Source organism: Chiloscyllium punctatum, chromosome 11 (assembly GCF_047496795.1).
Source record: "Chiloscyllium punctatum isolate Juve2018m chromosome 11, sChiPun1.3, whole genome shotgun sequence".
Taxonomy (NCBI): domain Eukaryota; kingdom Metazoa; phylum Chordata; class Chondrichthyes; order Orectolobiformes; family Hemiscylliidae; genus Chiloscyllium; species Chiloscyllium punctatum.
This window is the reverse complement of record NC_092749.1, coordinates 25,761,489-25,780,893: the sequence shown is the minus strand read 5'-3', so window position 1 is coordinate 25,780,893 and position 19,405 is coordinate 25,761,489. Positions and strand designations below refer to the sequence as shown.

The window sequence follows — 19,405 nt, the reverse complement described above, 5'->3', positions numbered from 1 at the left end:
GACAGTTTTCCCCTGTGCTCCAAACATGCTGCAAAGAAGGGCATTAAATTCCACACTCAATACCTAGGCTATTTGGATCTGAGTGCCTTTGTTCATTCTCCACAGCTTCTTACTTTGCAATGGTTCTGCATTCTTTATCCCTCCAGTGTGATTTATTCTCAAATTTATTCTCATTTTAAGTTGCTCAGTTGTAACAGCCCTTACACTTAAAATTAACCCAAGATTACTTCCTCTCATAGCTAAGATCAGTAAAGTGGTCTTCCTTTTGACATGTGTGTCAAGTTTATTATGTGCTGCTGATGCAAAATGACATTCAAATTGTAGGATTTAAGACATTAAAAATAATTTGCACTTCAGTGTTGAATAATTCAGTGGCCAATTACTCTCAGAATCTGTTGGGATGAAATCTTGCCAAGTCCCACAGAATCCTTGAGCAATGTGGCAAAGTAATTGTGTGTCTCTGTGACTCTTGGCATGATCTTTTTTCCAGGTCTGTTTAAGCATTCTCAACACCTGGCATGGAAGACCTGAGGAGAAGTGGAATCCTCAAACATCTAGTTTTTTGCAAGTAAGCAGAAACTATTTGGTATTCATTAGGGTAGTATGGTCTTTGATAAATAAAATTTCCTTAAATCTAATAGTATTGTTCATCCTATCAGGGTAAATATTAAAATTTCAGGCAATGCAATCTATTTTTCGTGTATAGTTCAATGAATTGTAATTGAAAGATGCCAAGCATTTTGTCACTGCAGAAGTGCATAGAACTAAAATTTGCAAGAGACATTATGTGGTTTGGGACAAGAAATATCGGTTTTTAAAATCTAAGAATTTTATGCGTACTTTGAATATAGAATAAAAAACAAAAATAAAGGAGTTTAGTATTTTTTTTATTTCAGTTTTGGAATTGGAGAGGATATTGTTTCTATAATGTGTTAGATAATGAAATATCTTGTGGCTCCATTCTGGGTCTGAATCAATTAATTCACATCATAAGCAATGCTATTATCAGATTTGGTCACAGTGCAGAACAAAAGCTTAGTGTGTCAAAACTTGCTGCCCCCATTTTGAGGAGATACTTCACAGCTTTTACATAATTTGAATGATTTTGACCTTGCAAAAGTTGTCAAGAACTATGATACAATCTGCTAAATTTTGATGATATGGAAGAGTTGCCACTTTCTAATCTCAAAGTTGATAGTGGCTCATTGTTTGAGGAAAGAGGTTAAATATCAATGAAATTTGACTGCAAAACATTCTTAAAACTGAGGTAATAAACAGAGTGGCAAAATCTGAAGAAAATACCCTTTTAACTTGTTAGGTCTACATGCTTGTCTTCGCTCATGATTTACGTTAAATTTTGCTTATAACTTACTGTCCACTTTGTCCTATAGTTGTTTAGTTTACTTGCATGTTAACTACTCATCCACTCTAACGGTAAAATCTCAAATTAAAATTTTGAATTTAGGGTGAGCCTTTTTTTTTTAAGATTTTGAAAACCTATCTTCCATGTATTTCATGAAGTATGTAGCTAGATGTTTTATCAAAGAAATGCACGCTCTTGACTTGAAGTTTCTGATCAGATTTAACCACAGGAATACTGATTTAAGTAGAACATTGGCTGTGAGTCATGCTGTGAAAATCAGGTTTACATGTGTCTTTTAGTCCAGAACAGTTGGAAATTTATAATGAATACTAGGTGCAGAGGGCTTCAATTAACTTTTTTTGTTCCTGGGATCTGGACAGTACTGATGAGCTTTCATTCTTCCTAGCAGTGTAATACTTGACCTTGAAAGAGTTGTCAAGAATGATTAACTAAAATTGAAGTCATGGAATTGAAGGCAAATAATTGACCTAGTTAGCTGGTAGAAGACAGGGTAGACATGGTGGCTGTTTATCGGGAGGAAGCATGTGAACATGTTAGGATCTCAAGTATTCACTGTTTACTGGTGACTTACAACAGAGAGAGAGATGTAACTCTGTGCAAGATGCTATGATTGCTGGAAGCCTGAAGTAAAGGCAGGAAATATCAGAAATAGTGAGGAAATCTGACAGTATCTGTGAATGGAGAAACAGATTGTTGATTTGTTGAAACAAATGTTTTAGGTTGGTGGCCTTTTGACAGAAAGATTGGCAGTATAGAAAGTACATTAGATGGGAACATAAAATTATAGAGTCAAATTAAACACACGAGTCAACCTGTGGCAGGTGGAGTTTAACACACAAGTTGACCATGCTGTGTAAGTAGTTAAGCAGTGGTTATTGCCTAGGTAGATATGACAAACTGGGCTTGTAAATTGGTCATTTAATGAGAAACTGAGGTGGTTTGGTAGTGGTTTAAAAAAAACATGCAGGTAGATATGAAGGGGCACCAGGTATATGGAAAAAGTGGATAAGACTGAATAGTTAATGAACTCTATCCACAAAGAAACATGTCTTGGTTCTGTATCATGGGACTGGCTTGGATACAAATTCTGATTGATAAATGTGAGTTCATCCATTTTGGGCAAAAACTGATAGCTCTAAGCATTATTTACAGAGAAAAGCTAGAAACTGTGTATATCCATAAAGAGCTAGCTATTCACTTACATAGATCATGAAAATGGAATTGTCAGTTACAAAGAATATTCAAAGACTTCAAGGGACGTTAATTGCTGGAACTGGGATTCCTGCCCCTCTCTGGAGTAAGAACTGCTGCCCAGTGCGCACTGGTTTGCAACTCTGTGGACCCAGCAGCATTGGCCAGGACTGGGACTATCAGCACATCCCACATTGAAACTCCTGGAGTCCAGGAGCACATAGGTGAATAGGTTTCCTTACAGGTTGGGAACACTGGGAGAGATAAATGGTCTTAATAAGTGTTGGAGAGTGTATGACACACTTTGGGTTCCCCTCAATCACTTTCATCCCAGTGTGGAAAGGAGGCTGCTCCCCCATTCCTCTACATTGCCTGAGGCTTAATCAGGGTGTCTCACCGGCCTTCCCTACTTGACTCCATCCCTGAAGTTGTACTACTAGCCTCAAAATTTAATCCAGGTGGATAGTGATTGCTAATGCCCACTTAAGAGATTTCAATTGGAGCAATATGTATAGGCTGGGGTAGGCCTCCCCACTTCTGTGTAAAATTGCAGATGGTCTGGGGTGGGTGGGAGGGCAGTGGGAAGGCCTATCCAGGGAAATTTGCAGCCTCCACTCTGCCTGAAAAGTGCCAGCAGGAGATGGTGTAAACTTCTGGCTTTCTTCAGCAATCCAGCAGGTTTCATGATTATTTTTATGGTACTGGCTTGTAAATTGCATGTTTTAAATTCAATTTCACAAATTTGCAATCACGGCTTTGAAATGTCAAACCCTGAGTTGCTAGACTCACTACAAAATAACCACTACAAAATGTTTATTCCTTTCAGCTAAATACTTGATGAGTGAGAAAGGAAGATGAAAATTCCAAAACATTTATAAAAGCTCCTTTGTAGCAATCAGATATTCTTTTGAACAAATCTGACTTGTAACTATCCGATCGATAGTTATTGACCGGATATCTCATTCCACAATATTTACAAACCAAGCAATATTTCATCTTCTGCACACTTGTTATCCAAGCAGCCATAACAGTCTGAATTAAAAGCAATGTATTTAGTAGTTAAATTGTTCCTTGTAAAGTGCAGTATTTTGGGAATGACTTGAACTTGGATCCCTACAAAAAATGTAATTCAATGTAAAGAGGAGCCTGGTAGCACACTTCATTTTCCATAATATTAGTGCCCTGTTACAGTAAAATGCTAAAATTTAAGATATTTTTCTCTTTGTAAATGGCCAGGTTTGTTCTTGTCTACATTCAGTTGTCACCACTGTAATCAAATTATGACTTTTTTTTGCAGGTGCTAGTGTCAATCCAGTCTTTGATACTCGTAGCAGAGCCTTATTTTAATGAACCTGGTTATGAGAGGTCAAGGGGAACACCCAGTGGCACTCAGAGTTCCAGAGAGTACGATGGAAATATAAGACAAGCAACTGTAAAATGGGCCATGCTTGAACAAATAAGAAATCCCTCGCCATGCTTTAAAGAGGTATGTTTCATTTAAATTTGTGTATATGCAATAATCTACTGCTGATGTTTGAAGTTTTAGATGTTGAGAGTCCCGTTAAGAAAAAAGTTTCAAATAGGAGCTTCTCAGTATAATGCACGTTGATCTAAAGATCATTTCCATCTCAAGCAGATATTTACCTTCAATATGATACATCATTTTATAATTGGAAAAGATAAGGGAATGGGGGATAAGTTGCAAGTCTATTTAAAGTTCATTCTACATAGTGGATCATAACTTTACCACAAGCCATCACCGCTCAATGGATCCGTTGAGATCTGCAATTTTATTTGATGTAGGATTTCTACATTATACTGGAAATCAACTTGGAATCTTGGGATATATCAGAAAAGATATTTGTCCATCACTTCTGGTTCGTTTGTCAGTTACCTTAGGTCTGCCCTTTCTGTTGAGATAAATCCTTTTGTAAGCATTCTGTGAAAAAAACAAGATTGTAGCATTCAGGAGTATAGAGATTTCCAAGAGTGGTTAGATGTCAGCACGCAGTTCTGCCCTGATGATTGAGCTCCAGCCGTTGCACTGGCAGATGAAGTTGTCTATACTGACATCATTGATGTCTGCCTTGAGTTGGAAGCCAAAGTCAACTATGACCATATCATGCACAGCGCTATTGATATCCAAGCAATCCAAGAAAGCACTGCTTTCTTGTTCATCAGTTTATTCAATGCCCTGTTCTCTTAAAAGCAGTGCGAACCTAGATTCCCCACGCAATCAAGTGAATTTGGGGGAAAAATAAGTTTAAGCCTTAAAAATGTTCTTTTTGTTTGTGGAGAGCATGTCTTTGAACCTGAATGCATGTTGCTTCTACCAAATGTAAATAATCCATTTTACAAGTTTGCTTGTATTAAACTGGATGTTTGAGTAACTATGTAAACCCAAGATTGTTCAGAAAATGCTGCCCATATGCGGAGGCATGTGCTACACCAGGCATTTTGTTCTGGATTTTGCAAGCATTTGCTGATTGAGTGTACTCTATGCTGTCTCTTATGAGTAAGTGAAGTAATGTGCTTTTTGATTCAATTGGCCAATTGCTGGAACATATGGCCTACGTATCTGACATTACACAGGCATTGATGTTCACATATGATGTTGAATTGTTTGAACGGAAAGCAGCATTTTTTGAGCTAAAAATCTACTGCTGGGCTTTCCACTGCGGCAGACCTACCTTTACCAGTTAGTATTTGCATTTGGATTCATATAGGTCCATTTCACTTGCGATAGGTTTTGCCTTGTCAGCAATAAGATAAATAGGGCCCTAGAATTTTGCTCACTGTGCAAGATTGATTCAGTAATAAAAACATATCAAAGCTATCCTGATCAGATCGTTGTTTGCTGTGAGTTGCTCCAACTCCCATATGGGTGTAAAGCTGATACCTTTGGATCATATGACCCTGGAAAGGCAAAGTAGCTCAAATATTTGAACAATAGGTTAGACAGGCATAATGCTATTACTATGCAATGCCTGTAGCAGTGGTATTTTATACTAATGATGTTGTCAGATGTTCAGACAAAAGAGCATTCTTCTACCACACTCTTGAGCAATGTTGTGTTTGAATTTCAGTACCTAAGTGATGTCTGATAATGTGCCATATATCCCTGTGATTAGTTAATAAATTCAAATGGTGTCTCTCTCTGTTCATAACATACAGAGTACAGACTGTTTCCAGCTCACACTTGTAAAACCCAAAACCAAATGCCAGATGTTCAATGTTATTTCATGATTGAGCAGCACTTGTTGGAAAATCTTGTGTATCACTTCCCAAATTAACAAGAGGTTGAAGAATATCAGTCAAGCTGGTAACGCAGCTTAGTTACACTTGCTTGAAGCAAACTACATTCTTACGCAGGACTCCCATTTTCAGCAAACAAAAAGAATATGTTTAAGCCTAGTGATTTTTTTGAGTTGCCCAGGAGCTCATGGAATCTATGGTTCCCTATTGTGTTTTTTATGGCAATACCTCAGCCAATCAGGATTGACCTGCTTAATGACCTGCACCTTTTTCTCCTTTAATATAAATTGTCATAATATTAGAACTTTGAAACAAATGCAATAATTCCAATGAATGCAAGAAGAGAAGCTTCTGCATCATTTGTTTTCCTTTAGGAATATTATAGGCAATTGTACATTCCAGAAGGATCTCCTACAGTTTTCATGTGCTGTCCAGGATACAGAGTTTGGACATTAATCTTGTTAAATTGGATCTGCTTACATTTTTATCTGTAAGGGCACGGACAGTGATGAAGTTTCATAATAGGAATGTGCTGACTATATTGGAGCATTGAGATTGAACACACATTGCTGTAAGATCTAGAATATTGGTCTTGAAAAATGTCAGTACTTATCAGTCATCCTGCTAAAGATAAAAAAATTTAAAAACTGGTTGTCACGCATGATATTGTACCAAAGTGATAAATCTATGGGTGTGTGCTCAACAATAAGCTAAATTATCATCTCTCAAAAAGCTTTGTAGAGAAGATGGTGGAAAAGGCCATTTCTGTATTAGGTTTTCTTAATTGTCTTTTTAAACTCTTTGACTTTCTTGCTAGTGGAAGTGTAACTAGTGTTTTTTGAAGGGGTCCATCCTCTTTCCTGTTAACATGCTAAGCTTACTGAGTGCCTGTTCCAAGAATATTGGAATTTGGAATATTGTGCCGTGGTATGAACAGAGTGGAAAGTATGAGGCTTTTTCCCGAGTGGAGGTTCAAGGTTTGGGGGGGTGGTGGGAAGGAATGTTTAAAAGAGAAGTGTGAGGCTCTTTTTTCATACAAAGGGTGGTGAGTGCCTGGAACGCGTTGCCAGAGGTGATGCTGGAAACAGACATAATAGCAGCTTTCAAGAAGCACCTGGACGAGTACATAAATCGGAAGGAAATACAGGGATACAGATCCTGTAGTGAAGACCGTTTTAGTACGGAAGAGCAAAATGCAGCAGCACAGGCTCAGAGGGCCGAAGGCCTGTTGCTGCACTGTGGTTCCTTGTATAGTCATTTAGCTCTTCCTCATGCTTTGCACTCTTGTTCAGATACTGGGCAAAGAAGTTAGCCAACTTTTTATTGAAAGCATGCAGGAAATAGGAATTTGTTATTCCAACATTAATTCCAGTCACTTTCAGCAAGGTCTAACTGAAACTCTATGGCTGTTTTGGTAGATTCTCTGCCTTGAATTTACACCTGTCTGTATTGAGTGCCATAAGGTAGTAGACTGCAACATCATGACAGTGATTGATTTAACATTTGGTACACCTTGTCAATTGAATTCCTGATCATTGAGCTGGTGGAGGAACAGATGTTTCTAGCAGATACCAGTAGCATCTGTAAAGGAGGAGTGTTTGGAGAACTCGTTTTTGCCTCTGCCATCGTTGTATACTTTCAAATGGCTACCACTAACTAACTTTGCAGGAAACCTGAGACTGCTTTGCTTCAGTCTGTAGTTCACTGAATTGGACAGCTTATGGAAATTCAGGTTTGCTTTCTATATAAGTTGTATTCTTTGAAGGTTTCATAGATCTTGTGTATATCATACAAAAGAATTTTATAAGTTGTTTTCAAATCTGCAAGATGCTGAACTGCGTAGAACATGAAGACCAGTTTCTTTGTATATTTATTTATGAGGGAATCCTTTAATTGGAGTCAGTTATTGTGGGAGAAGAGGTACAAGGCTCAAATAGAAAATTAAAGAAGGATAGACAAGAGTGTGAATTTTGAATTGAATGTATTGAAGAATGGGGTGTCTGCAAATCAGCAAGGACATTGGTAAACGTTTGAATGATTTTAAGGTAGATGGTAGTCGACATCAAACTGCCCTCTGAGACAACACCACAGTAAGAAATAAGCTTGTTTTTAATGAGAAATTGCATAGTAGTTGGGATCAGCAGGCCAGGGAGCTAAGCACCAAAAAGGTGGTGATGATGTCTTCCAAAACCTGTACACCATTAAGTAGGCAAAAGTCCAGAGTGTGATCAATGTTCACTATTTGTCTGGATGAGTGCAGCTCTAACAACACTCAAGCTGGACACCAGGACAAAGCAACCCACTTGATTGGCACCATGTTTACAAACATTCAGTCCCTTCATTATAGATACTCAGTAGCAACAGTGTGTACCATCTAAAAGATAAAGGGCCGAAATTCCCAAGATCCCTTTGACAGTCCCTTCTAAACCTATGACCACTACTATTTAGAGCATCAAAGGCAGCAGGTACATGGGAACACCACCACCTGCAAATTCTGCTCCAAGCCACTCCTCATCCTGACTTGGAAGTACATCACCATTGCTTTAGTGTTGTTGGGTTGAAGTCTGGAATTTCTTCCCTTGTGGCATTGTGGGCCTACCTACAACAAATGGACTGGAGCAGTTTGAGAAGGCAACTCGCCTACCATCACCTCAAGGGCCATTTGAGATGGGCAATAAATGACCCAGTCAGCAAAGCCCATTTTCCTAAATGATTTTTTAAATTGGAATTTCAGCAAAATTTCTTTTGATCTAAATGCCATAGTTTTAATACAATGTGTAGTAATGTACAATGGAACTAGCTAGAAGGAAGTGCATAATGGGATCTGTGTTATTGAGGGGCTTGATTTAGAAAATAACAATGTGTAAATGCTAAATACTTCTATTTGAGTCAGCATTTGGAATGAAAACTGACACTATTTAACTCAAATTGAACTTAACTGGAAATTTTTTAATTGTATAGAAGCCTCCCATAGTTAATTTTTTCTAACTGTCTGACCCTCAAGTTAGTTACTAGAATGGACCAGGGCTTGGATTAGATTAGATTAGATTCCCTACAAGGTGGAAACAGGCCATTTGGCCCAACAAGTCCACACCAACTCTCGGAAGAGTAACCAACCCAGACCCATTTCCCTCTGACTAATACACCTAACACTACGGGCAATTTAGCAAGGCCAATTCACCTAGCCTACTCATCTTTGGATTGGATTGTGGGAGGAAACAGGAGCACCCAAAGGAAACTCTCACAGACACTGGGAGAATGTGCAAACTCCACACAGACAGATGCCCGAGGCTGGAATTGAACCCGGGTCCCTGGCGCTGTGAGGCTGCAGTGCTAACCACTGAGCCACCATGATGCTGACTTGCATTTTGATTGTTCTATCCTTTCTATAGTAAAGGAAATGTATAGATGTCCATCTCGCCCTCCCTGTCTGCTCTGTGCATAATGCTGAAGTCTAGATTGTGTGGAGCTGAGATAGGGGCCGATAGACACGTTAGTGCTGTGTCTGAATGATCAACACTCAGGAGAGCCTAGTTATCAGTTTCATTAAATTCCCTGAGCCTGACCAAAATAGCTATCAGGAAAGTTGACGTTTCAGGCATAAGCCCTTCATCAGGAATGTGGGCCCCTGAAACGTCGACTCTCCTGCTCATCTGATGCTGCCTGACCTGCTGTGCTTTTCCAGCGTCACGCTCTCGACTTGGAAGAACTTGAGGCAATCTTCCAAAGGAAAAACAATTAAAAGGCTTCCCAATGGGTGATGTGAAGTTTGGAAAACAGGAGGAACAACGCCTTCATTTTATGCTTGAGTACTTACAAGCCTCTAGGTTTTAGTATTGAATTTCATAACTTCTGAAATTGACTGCATGATGCCTGTTCTTAATTTTTTCTTGTGTTCGTGCTCTATCTGTATATCTCTCTCTCCACTGCCTCCATTGGAAAAAAAACGTTTTTTTACCTCATTCATAAGATGAGGGCATTGCTGTCTAGGCCAGCATTTATTGCCCCTTGCTAACTGCCCAGAGGGTGGTTAAGAGCCAACCACATTGTGGAGCCCTGTGTGGTCTAGACCATGAAGATGGCACTTTCCCTCCCTTAGTACATTAGTGAACCAAATGGGTTCTCTTACAATCGGCAATAGATTCATGGTCATCGATGGTGTTCCAGATGTTTTTTTTATTGCTCTGCCATCATAGGTTTTGATCCTGGGTACCTGGGTCTCTGGATTGACAATCCAGCAAGAATGCTAGTAGGTCAATGCATCACCTTGTTTGTGTCTTTTACTTTGCTTAGCTAGGACCCATTTTCCCTCTTTCACACCTTAATTTACACCCATTTTACATCTTTTCTCTTTTGACATTACTAGTAATCTTTTGTCTTTTGCACTCTACACTCTACAAAAGTATAAAGAAAGATGTTTTAACACCTTGCAATTCTGAAGAGTCAGACTGGGTACTAAACTTCAGCTCTGTTTCTCTCACCACAGATGATGCCAGATTTGCTTAGTTTCTCCAGTGTTTTCTGTGTGTATTTCTGGAAAACAGACCTTGCATGTTTACCAAGCACTACATGGTTATGATCATGTAAATTGTACAGCAGGTGCTGGAGTAAGCCACTCAACCCCTCAATATTCTCTACCATTCAGTAAGATCATAGCTGATCTGATTATTCACATTGCTGCCTACCCCAACACCTTCTACCCTCTTTTTTTTTTTTTTGTTTTGTCCAAAATCTATGAACCTCTGTCTTTGCCTTAAAAATATTTAATGAACCTGCTTCCAGTACCTTTAAAGGAAGGGAGATTCAAAGACTCAGCACCCTCTATGAGAAATAGATTATCCTCATCTCTAAAGGGACAGGGCCCCCTAAAAGGACTTATCCTCTATGTCGAAGCCGTAGTTATAATTTAGATTAGATTCGATTCCCTACAGTGTGGAAACAGGCCCTTTGGCTCAACCAGTCCACACTGACCCTCCAAAAAGTAACCCACCCAGACCCATTTCCCTCTGACTAATGCACCCAACACTATGGGCAATTTACCTGACCTGCACATCTTTGTGACTGTGGGAGAAAACCGGAGCACCCAGAGGAAACCCATGCAGACATGGAGAGAATGTGCAAACTCCACACCGACAGTCACCCGAGGCTGGAATTGAACCTGGGTCCCTGGTGCTGAGAGGCAGTAGTGCTAACCAGTGGGCCACCATGCCACCCTATAAACTTGTGATGGCTTTGACAGATGAGGCACACCCCGAGCAAAACAGCTAGCAAGTTACTATTGTGGTGACTTGCAGTTTATGCTTTATTTTCTTGTTGATTTCAGTCTGAGAAAACACAAGGTCAAAGAAGAAAGCCAATAAATATCTGGGGAAAAAGCAAGTCAATAATCATTTGACAAAATTACCACCTATACATGAGCAACATTCTGGTGTATTTCTAAAATTAAAAAAAAGACTGCTATTAGTAAGGAGCTTTTCAATATTAATTGGTGTAGGGTGTAGTGTTAGTGTCACTGGACCAATAATCCAGAAGCTGAAACTAATGCTCTGGGTCAAGGGTTCAAATCCCATCACTGCTGCTGATGGAAATAACATTCAATTGAGAAATATTGGAATATGAACAGTTTCACAGTCACCATTATTGAACCTGTCATTATTTTCTAAAAAGCTATCTTTAGGGAAGGAAATCTGCTGCCCTTACCTGGTCTCGCCTCTGTGTGGCTCCAGATCGATGGCAGTGTTGTCAACCCTTGACTGCCCTTTAAAATGGCCTAGCAAACCACTCAATTAAGGAGCAATTTCAGATGGGCTACAATTGCTAGCAATGTCAATCTCTCATGGAATAAAAATTTTAAGAAGCAGTAAAATTTATGTTGTTTTGGCATGTACTGAGATTGGGTGGTGCCGGTGAGTCAAAACTATTGCTTCATACATTGCAATTAATGGTAAAAGTAGGGATTGAATGTAGATGTGGCTTGACCCATACTGCAACTTGCAGAATCTCTCAGCCTTTGACTCTTTTCACTAATAACAGTGAGGGAAAAATCCTTCTGTTCTTTTGCAATCAATTCCTGATGACAACATTGGTATTTTAAACAGCAATGGTTACCCCTGTGGAGGGACTTTGGAGACTCGATTTGGCAGCGTATTCTGATTGATGTTGTGCCATAATGTAAATTTTACTGTAATAGAATGGTGGATCTTCCAATGCAAGTATCCTAGCGGAGGTGGCCTAGTAAATAGGAAAAAAAACTCTGCAGCAGGTACACTGTGGTTAAATCAATGGGAATTCATGCACGTTTTCTGCTGATGATGACAAATGTACTTGAGGAACTGCCTTAATTGTCTCTTTTGAAGAAGTAACTCTGGTTGTTATATTTTGCTGCATTAGTTGCCAGTGAAAACTTGTAAGTGTACATCTTACCTTTTGTCTGAATCTTTTGGTTCTAGGTCATACACAAACATTTTTACTTGAAGAGAACAGAGGTCATGGCCCAGTGTGAAGAGTGGATTGCGGATATCCAGCAGTATAGCAGTGACAAGAGGGTCGGCAGAACCATGTCTCATCACGCAGCTGCTTTGAAGGTAGGGCTGAGAAAACGGATTACAGGATTTAGCAAAGCATTTCCTCCCTTATATTCAGTGCACCATTTTGTTTTCTACTCATTCTTGGGATATGGGAATCTTCAACAAAGACTTCCATATGGACTTCAGCAAGGCGTTTGACAAGGTTCCACATGGTAGATTGGTTAGCAAAGTTAGATTACATGGAATCCGGGGGAGCTAACCAATTGGATACAAAATTGGCTTGAAGATGGGAAGCAGAGGGTGATAGTGGACGATTGTTTTTCGGACTGGAGGCCTGTGACCAGCTGTGGGAAAGATACTGTTAAACCTGAAAGGATTCAGAAAAGATTTACAAGGATGCTGCTGGGGTTGCAAGGTTTGAGCTGTAGGGAGAGGCTGAATAGGCTTGAGCTTTTCCCCATTGAGTGCTGGAGGCCACAGGGTGACCTGTAGAAGTTTGTAAAATCACGAGGGGCATGGATAGGATGAATAGTCAAGGTCTTTTTCCCAGGGTAGGGGAGTCCAAAGCGAGAGGACAGGTTTAAGGTGAGAGAGGAAAAATTTAAAAGGGACCTTGAGGGGCAACTTTTCACGCAAAGGGGTATGCATGTATGGAACGAGCTGTCTGAGGAAGTGGTAGAGGCAGGTAAAATTACAACAATTAAAAGGAATTTGGATGGGTACATGAATAGAAGGGAATAGAGGAATATGGGCAAATGCTGGCAAATGGGACCAGATCGGTTTAGGATATCTGGTGGCATGGACGAGTTTCCCTGTTGTATAACTCTTTGATTCTATGACTGTATATCCAGGTCACTGTTTATTGTCCATCCCTAATTAGTCTTGAAAAATGACAGTCAGTTGCTGCCTTGAACTACTTCAGTCCCTATGTTAAGATTACACCTACAGTATTGTCATGATTATCAGATCTCCTTCGGTAGCATCTTCTGATTTTCTAGCTATCCAACTGTCACATTCTTTATAATTAATTTCCAGAGTTTTCTCTATTACAAGTGTGCAGTTCTGAGTTTGCTCTTTCCTCCTTTCTTAAATAGAAGCGTTTACTACTTTGTAATCTGCAGGAACTGTTCCAGAATGTACAGAATTCTGAAAGATGATCAATGCATCTATTGTCTCTATAGCCACCTCTATCAACACTCTGGGAACATTCAGGATTTACCAATTTTCAGTCCCATTAATTTTCCCACTGCTACGTCTTCATTAATACTAATTTCTCTTAGTTTGTCGTTCTTGCTAGTCCCTTGGTTCCCTAGTATTTCTAGTAAGCTTTTTGTAATTCCCTCTAAAGATAGACACTGTATTTTTTAAAAAGATTCTTTGCTATTCCTTTCTTATTAATATACATTGAAACTTTTTGTAGTCATCCTTTTTTTTATTTCCACCTGTTTACTTCAGTGTGCTATTCCCTTTTCCTCTTCAGTTTCTCGTTCCTCTTTGATTATATTTTAAAACACACCTAGTGTTCTAGCTGCTGGTTTCCTTATGGCAACTTTATAAGCCATCTCCTTCTCCTCCTCCCTATTAAGATCAGTGTTATTTTGTAGCATGCCCACACTCTGTACTATCCATGTAGTTTTCAACGTAGCAGATGTTCCACATGACTCGAGCAGTTGCTTAAATTCTGAGACCTGGTACTCCAGTTTCTGCAGATGGTGACAAGTCCTGAAACTTGGATGTCTAAGTCATGCAAAACATATGCAACATCCCACATGCCACTGGATGCATTTCCATGTTACCGAGTTACCCTACCTCACTTTACAGACTGTTATAAACTGGAGACTGGAAAGTAGAATGTAGAATTTCTCACCAAATACTTGCTAATCACCTTCCCTTTTTAATTCTTGACATTACCTTTTGAACTCTGCCTGTGCCCTGCACCTGCCAGCCACATTTTTTGCCCTACTTATCTGTCAATCATGCCACAAACTAATTAGCTAATTCAGTATTTTCTTGATTTTGTTTTTTGCTTAATGCTTCTCTTCATTTTCACTTAAAGCTGCACTTCAAGCCTTAATGATACAATAAACCTTCCATCCTTTAACTATAAGGTGCCATATCAAAAGTTATTATCAAATAAAAGCGGGTAGGTTGGGGCTTAACTTACTAATATGGATAAAGGATATGGCTGGCTAATAGAAGAGTAAGGATGAATGGAGCCTTTTTTTTGAGTAGCTGCATCCTGAAATGTAGTGAATGGAGTTCCACCGAGATCAGTGCTGGGGTCCTACTTTGCAGTCCTTAATGCTTTGACAATATTGTCAAGCTGATTTGGGAACGGTGATGGGAAATTGGTCAAGGTTTGCATTATTTGATTGGTGGTGGGTGTAGGATAAGACATATTACACATTTAATTCAGAGGCTGTTCACTTGATTCAGCAGGTACTGATCATCACAGCATCTGTCCTGTAACACTTCTGATTGTTCGTACAGTATGCAGCTTCAACAATAAAAATGCAACGCTAAAAATTAATTGTGCTCGCTAAGCTGCAACTTTAGAGATTTGTAAATAAAAATTGTCCGGGTGAACGAGGAATAGAAGAAATCAGGGAAGTGTAATTGGCATTGGGTAAGGATAGGATAGGAAAGTAAACATAATAAGAGCAGGGAGGCAACGTGAACCTGTAGTGAGGGGTTTCATGGTGAAGAGCAGTATTGTGAACTGTTAGGACAGGTGAAGGAGGAGGATTGCAGCTTGAGTGGCAAGGGAACTGATGGATTGATTTTTTTTTAAAGAATTGTAGAAATTTACACAAAATTGGCAAGTTGGTTTAGCAACAGAAGACAACTAATGCAATATAAATTCTTTCCAATTGGTTTCATAGTATTCCACATTGTCCTTGTAATTCTGATTATGATCAATACTGATCTTTACTTTGCCTTCGGCTTCTTTCAAACGAAGAAGGGGAATGGGCTGCATTTTTGACCGAGCTGTCCTCATTTTATCAGTACAGTTTCAGAATTATATTAAACATTTAGTTTTTATGAGAAGAATGGTGTAGAATGAATGTAAAATCCACTAAACAGACATCACATGCTAAGTGCTGTCTAATTATCTTTCAGCGCCATACTGCGCAGCTACGTGAAGAGTTGCTGAAGCTTCCCTGCCCTGAGGGTCTTGAGCCGGAGTGTGATGAGGCAGTGGAGAAAACTGAAGATGCTGCAACGGGTGAAACAGAACCTATATCAGAGGGTGAAGAAAAGCCCAGCAGCAGCAGAGACCACTCCCCTAATGATGTCAAATTATGATCTGCATTGCGTGGACTTGAAAGACTCGGCTTTGGAGCACAAGCCAAACTTTGTCAATATTTGTATGTAAGAAGCTAATTATGTAATAGGTAATAAAATTGAACTATGCTATGCCCTTAAAGGTAAAACCGTTTAAATCAATATGATCTTTTATTTACCTGTAAAAGAGTGTAAACTTTTTTGTGCTTTTATTTTTCAATTGTGACATAACCACTACATGGTATGTTTGAAACAAATTGTTCATGTATACACTGATGAGAAACGGATAAATCACTGATATAAGGGAAATACATTAGAATGTTTACCGAATGTTAATCTTTCAGATTTGACCATTAGAGGACAGTTGTAACCAGGAATATATTGTCATCCTTATAGGTACTTCGCTTATTTAAAAATACAGATCTTAGGTTGATAGCCCCTACCCCATTCCCCTTCTCCATCTCTCCCTCCAAAACGATGTTTGGCCATATTCATTGCTCATAGTAAATTTCTACAAACTCCTGTAACTTCAATAAAAGATGAATGAACATGCTATACAGCTACGATTGATTACTGGTACGTTAACAGTACTGTTAATTACTGAATTCATGAACGTTTTTATGATGAGTCTTAAATACATTTTTAATAAATATAACTGCTTTGGTTCACATAAATGCATATTGGCCTCTGGCGTTATGAAACACTGCAAGAATCAAATTTTATTACATTTGAATATATAGCCTTACACTAACAACTTGAGGGCAAATAATTGATTTTAGTTGTTTTGAGGCAATGGGTGCGTGTCGCTATTCTTTCAAGTGTGGTAGGATGTAAGTACAAGTGCACAGTTTCATGTGAAATTAAGCAGATTGTTCTGGGTGGTTCTTGTGCATTTTCTGCTGGTTGGCTTCAGACTTCCCAGATGTCTGACAGACTTGGTTTTAAAGCTGATTGATAAATGTCAGAGATGCTAATTAATGAAGTAGACTTTGTGCAGTTGTCATTGGTAGGCAGGCAAAAAGGATGTTAGTTATTGTAATAATACTTGGCCCATAAGTTTGAATGTATTGCTGCAAGTTCATTGTACTAGTACCTAACTATTGACTACTTGACACTATTTTGTCAACTATCAATTTATATCTTTTCACTTTTATAAATCAAGCACATGGCTATAATTATTCAGTGTTTATTCTAAAGATTGTTAGGCTACATGAGCATCCAGGTTGAGCAATCAATTTATTTCAAAGAGCCCAAAAAATGCATGGTAGATCATCAACATTACTTTAATCTACAGTAATATTCAGGCTTCTTACCAACAAAATCTTGCTTAGAGAAAGAGAAGACCAGACAGATTTCCAGAAGTTCCTGAAATCAAATCTACATTAAGTAAGCTGACTGAATAAGTCACAAACATTATTACCGCCAAATCAGTGGCTCAGCAGAACTGGATTGCTAAGCTAAGCTGTCCGTTGAAACGGAGATATTTCTCACATGATTTGAACAGTTAATGTTTTTGGAATGATTTAGAATTGCTTAATATTCCTAAATACTGACTTTAAAGTTCATTATCCCAACAGAGAATGAGGCAGATGTATTCTGTGTCTTTAAGTTATTGCTGATCATATCCAGTATGTGTTCAAATATGATTTCAATTTGCCCACTCGTGTTTTCTGAAGATAATCTGTTTTATCATTGAATTTGGATCTTAGAGTTGTCTGTATCCTGGAAGACAGCTTATGTGGCTTCCCATCATATTATATGAAACTCTACAGAACACTAGTGCAGGCTGGTTTGAGTGCATACACGAAGAAGACACAGTCCATTATATTCATTTGACTCCACAGGTGGCAAATAATGGTGCCTAATGTACATAGAAACTGGGGTAGGTCATTAAAAATAAACATGGCTTATTCACATGGTTGCTACCTTCCGAACAGATCTTGTTATGAAGTGCATGCAAATTTAAGAATCTGGAAAGTCAATCTGAAGATGAATATCTGGAACTTGATCTCACTTAGGAGTTGGCCCTTGTATAAGCTCAGTTGAACAACTGCTTGTTTGTGATGCGGTTTACCCATTTTGTTGCAGAGCATAACAATTAGTGATATCAAAGGACAGAGAAGTTGTGCTCTATTTGACATAAGTCTCTTTGCCCAATCATTAGCATGGGTCCAGTTTAACTGTTGAAGTCTACGTGCGAACAAGGACTGAGTTTAATCAGCTCGGTTCCTTCTAATCTTTAAAGGCATTTGGGTTTTATACAGTGCAAAAGGGGTTCACCCGAGTCTCCCATTTGATTGGATGTAATACACATTCTACACTTGAACCAGTAATTTCCACTATGATTCATTCAAAATACAAGTTGAATGATGCGCAAGGTATTGTCACAAAAGGGCATTGCTGCACTGGCAGTTGCCAGTCTACACTTGCACTCTTACTGTTGTTGGACTGGCTTTAAATTTCTAATTAGATGGTGGAGTGAGTTTCATATGGCTAGTGTGAGGGATTTACAAGTTTCCCTCCTATTGCATGATAGATTAACAGCACAAATTAAAGTGGGATGTACAGATAAATAACATGAAAAAGGAATTATTTGAAAAATAGCAATGATCTTGCATCTATAATATTGAGAATTTCTTCAGTATTGAAAATGTCAGAAAAATTGGTATTCTACATTTTGACTACTTCTGTAGTTGCCTACTCAATACTACACTTTTGTACATGATGTAGATTATCAAATGTTTTTAATAAATGCTATTGTATTGCAAAGCTCAATGTTGGCAGTGTGTCTGCAAATAAACAAAGTACACAGTGGATGGATCAATTTTGTGCTGTTATCCCTGGTCAGAGATGAGCATCTCAGGGGAGCATTATCTGTGACATATGTGAGACCTTGTATGAGAAAGCAATGAGAAGTTTGTTGCATATCCAAAACAGGATTTGAGATTTTAAAATGTTTTAATGTTAAAATATCCACTAGTTCTTTGCCAAGGAGCATGAAATTGACACATCAGGTCAAGCTTGTGGCTTGTGATGGTGCATTTAACAGCAAAAGTAGTAACCAGAACTTAAAATCCTTTTGTTAAATTGATAATCATGAGGGAGATAGTGGTGTAGTGCTGGTGTTAGTGAACGGGTAATTCAGACCTCCAGGCTAATATTTCAGGGGCATGAGTTCAAATCCCACTATGGCAGGTGGTGAAATTTGAATTCAATAAGTATCTGCTCTCATGGTGACCATGTAGCCATTGTTGGTATGAAGACCCATCCGATTCATTAATGTCATTTTAGGGAAGGAAATCTGCCTTCCTTACCTGGTCTGGCCTATCTGGTTCCAGACCCACAGTAATATGTTTAACTCTTAACTGTCCTCTGGTCAATTGGGGATGGGTAATAAATGCTCACCTAACCAGTAATGCCCTCTTCCCATTAATAATAAAAAAAATGGCTTATTCACATGGTTGCTACCTTCTGAACAGACCTTATTATGAAGTGCATGCAAATTTAAGAATCTGGAAAGTCAATCTGAAGATGAATATCTGGAACTTGATCTCACTGAAGAGTTGGCCCTTGTATAAGCTCAGTTGAGCAACTGCTTGTTTGTGATGAGGTTTGCCCATTGTAAAGAGGTTTTCGGGGCTGGGGTTTAGTGGTAGTTCATGAAGGGTATGTCAAGAAATCCTGATACCTATTTAATATTAATGATGTTTGTGCATTAGCTGGATATTCAGTAATCCACTTCCTGTTTAAGGTTCTTTACCTA

General features: G+C 38.8%; 1 protein-coding gene across 5 annotated transcripts in view; it reads left to right on the top strand.

Moving 5' to 3' along the window:
• The window catches only part of birc6 (baculoviral IAP repeat containing 6), a 243,325-nt gene extending 227,126 nt beyond the window's left edge, over positions 1–16,199 (top strand). For all 5 annotated transcript variants that reach the window (XM_072580512.1, XM_072580515.1, XM_072580513.1 and 2 more), the window contains 4 exons: positions 491–568; positions 3,873–4,061; positions 12,280–12,414; positions 15,478–16,199. In XM_072580512.1, coding sequence (XP_072436613.1) covers positions 491–568; positions 3,873–4,061; positions 12,280–12,414; positions 15,478–15,663 — 588 coding nt within the window. In that variant the 3' untranslated portion in view covers positions 15,664–16,199. The remainder of the gene's footprint in view (positions 1–490; positions 569–3,872; positions 4,062–12,279; positions 12,415–15,477) is intronic.
• The last annotated feature ends 3,206 nt before the right edge of the window (positions 16,200–19,405 follow it).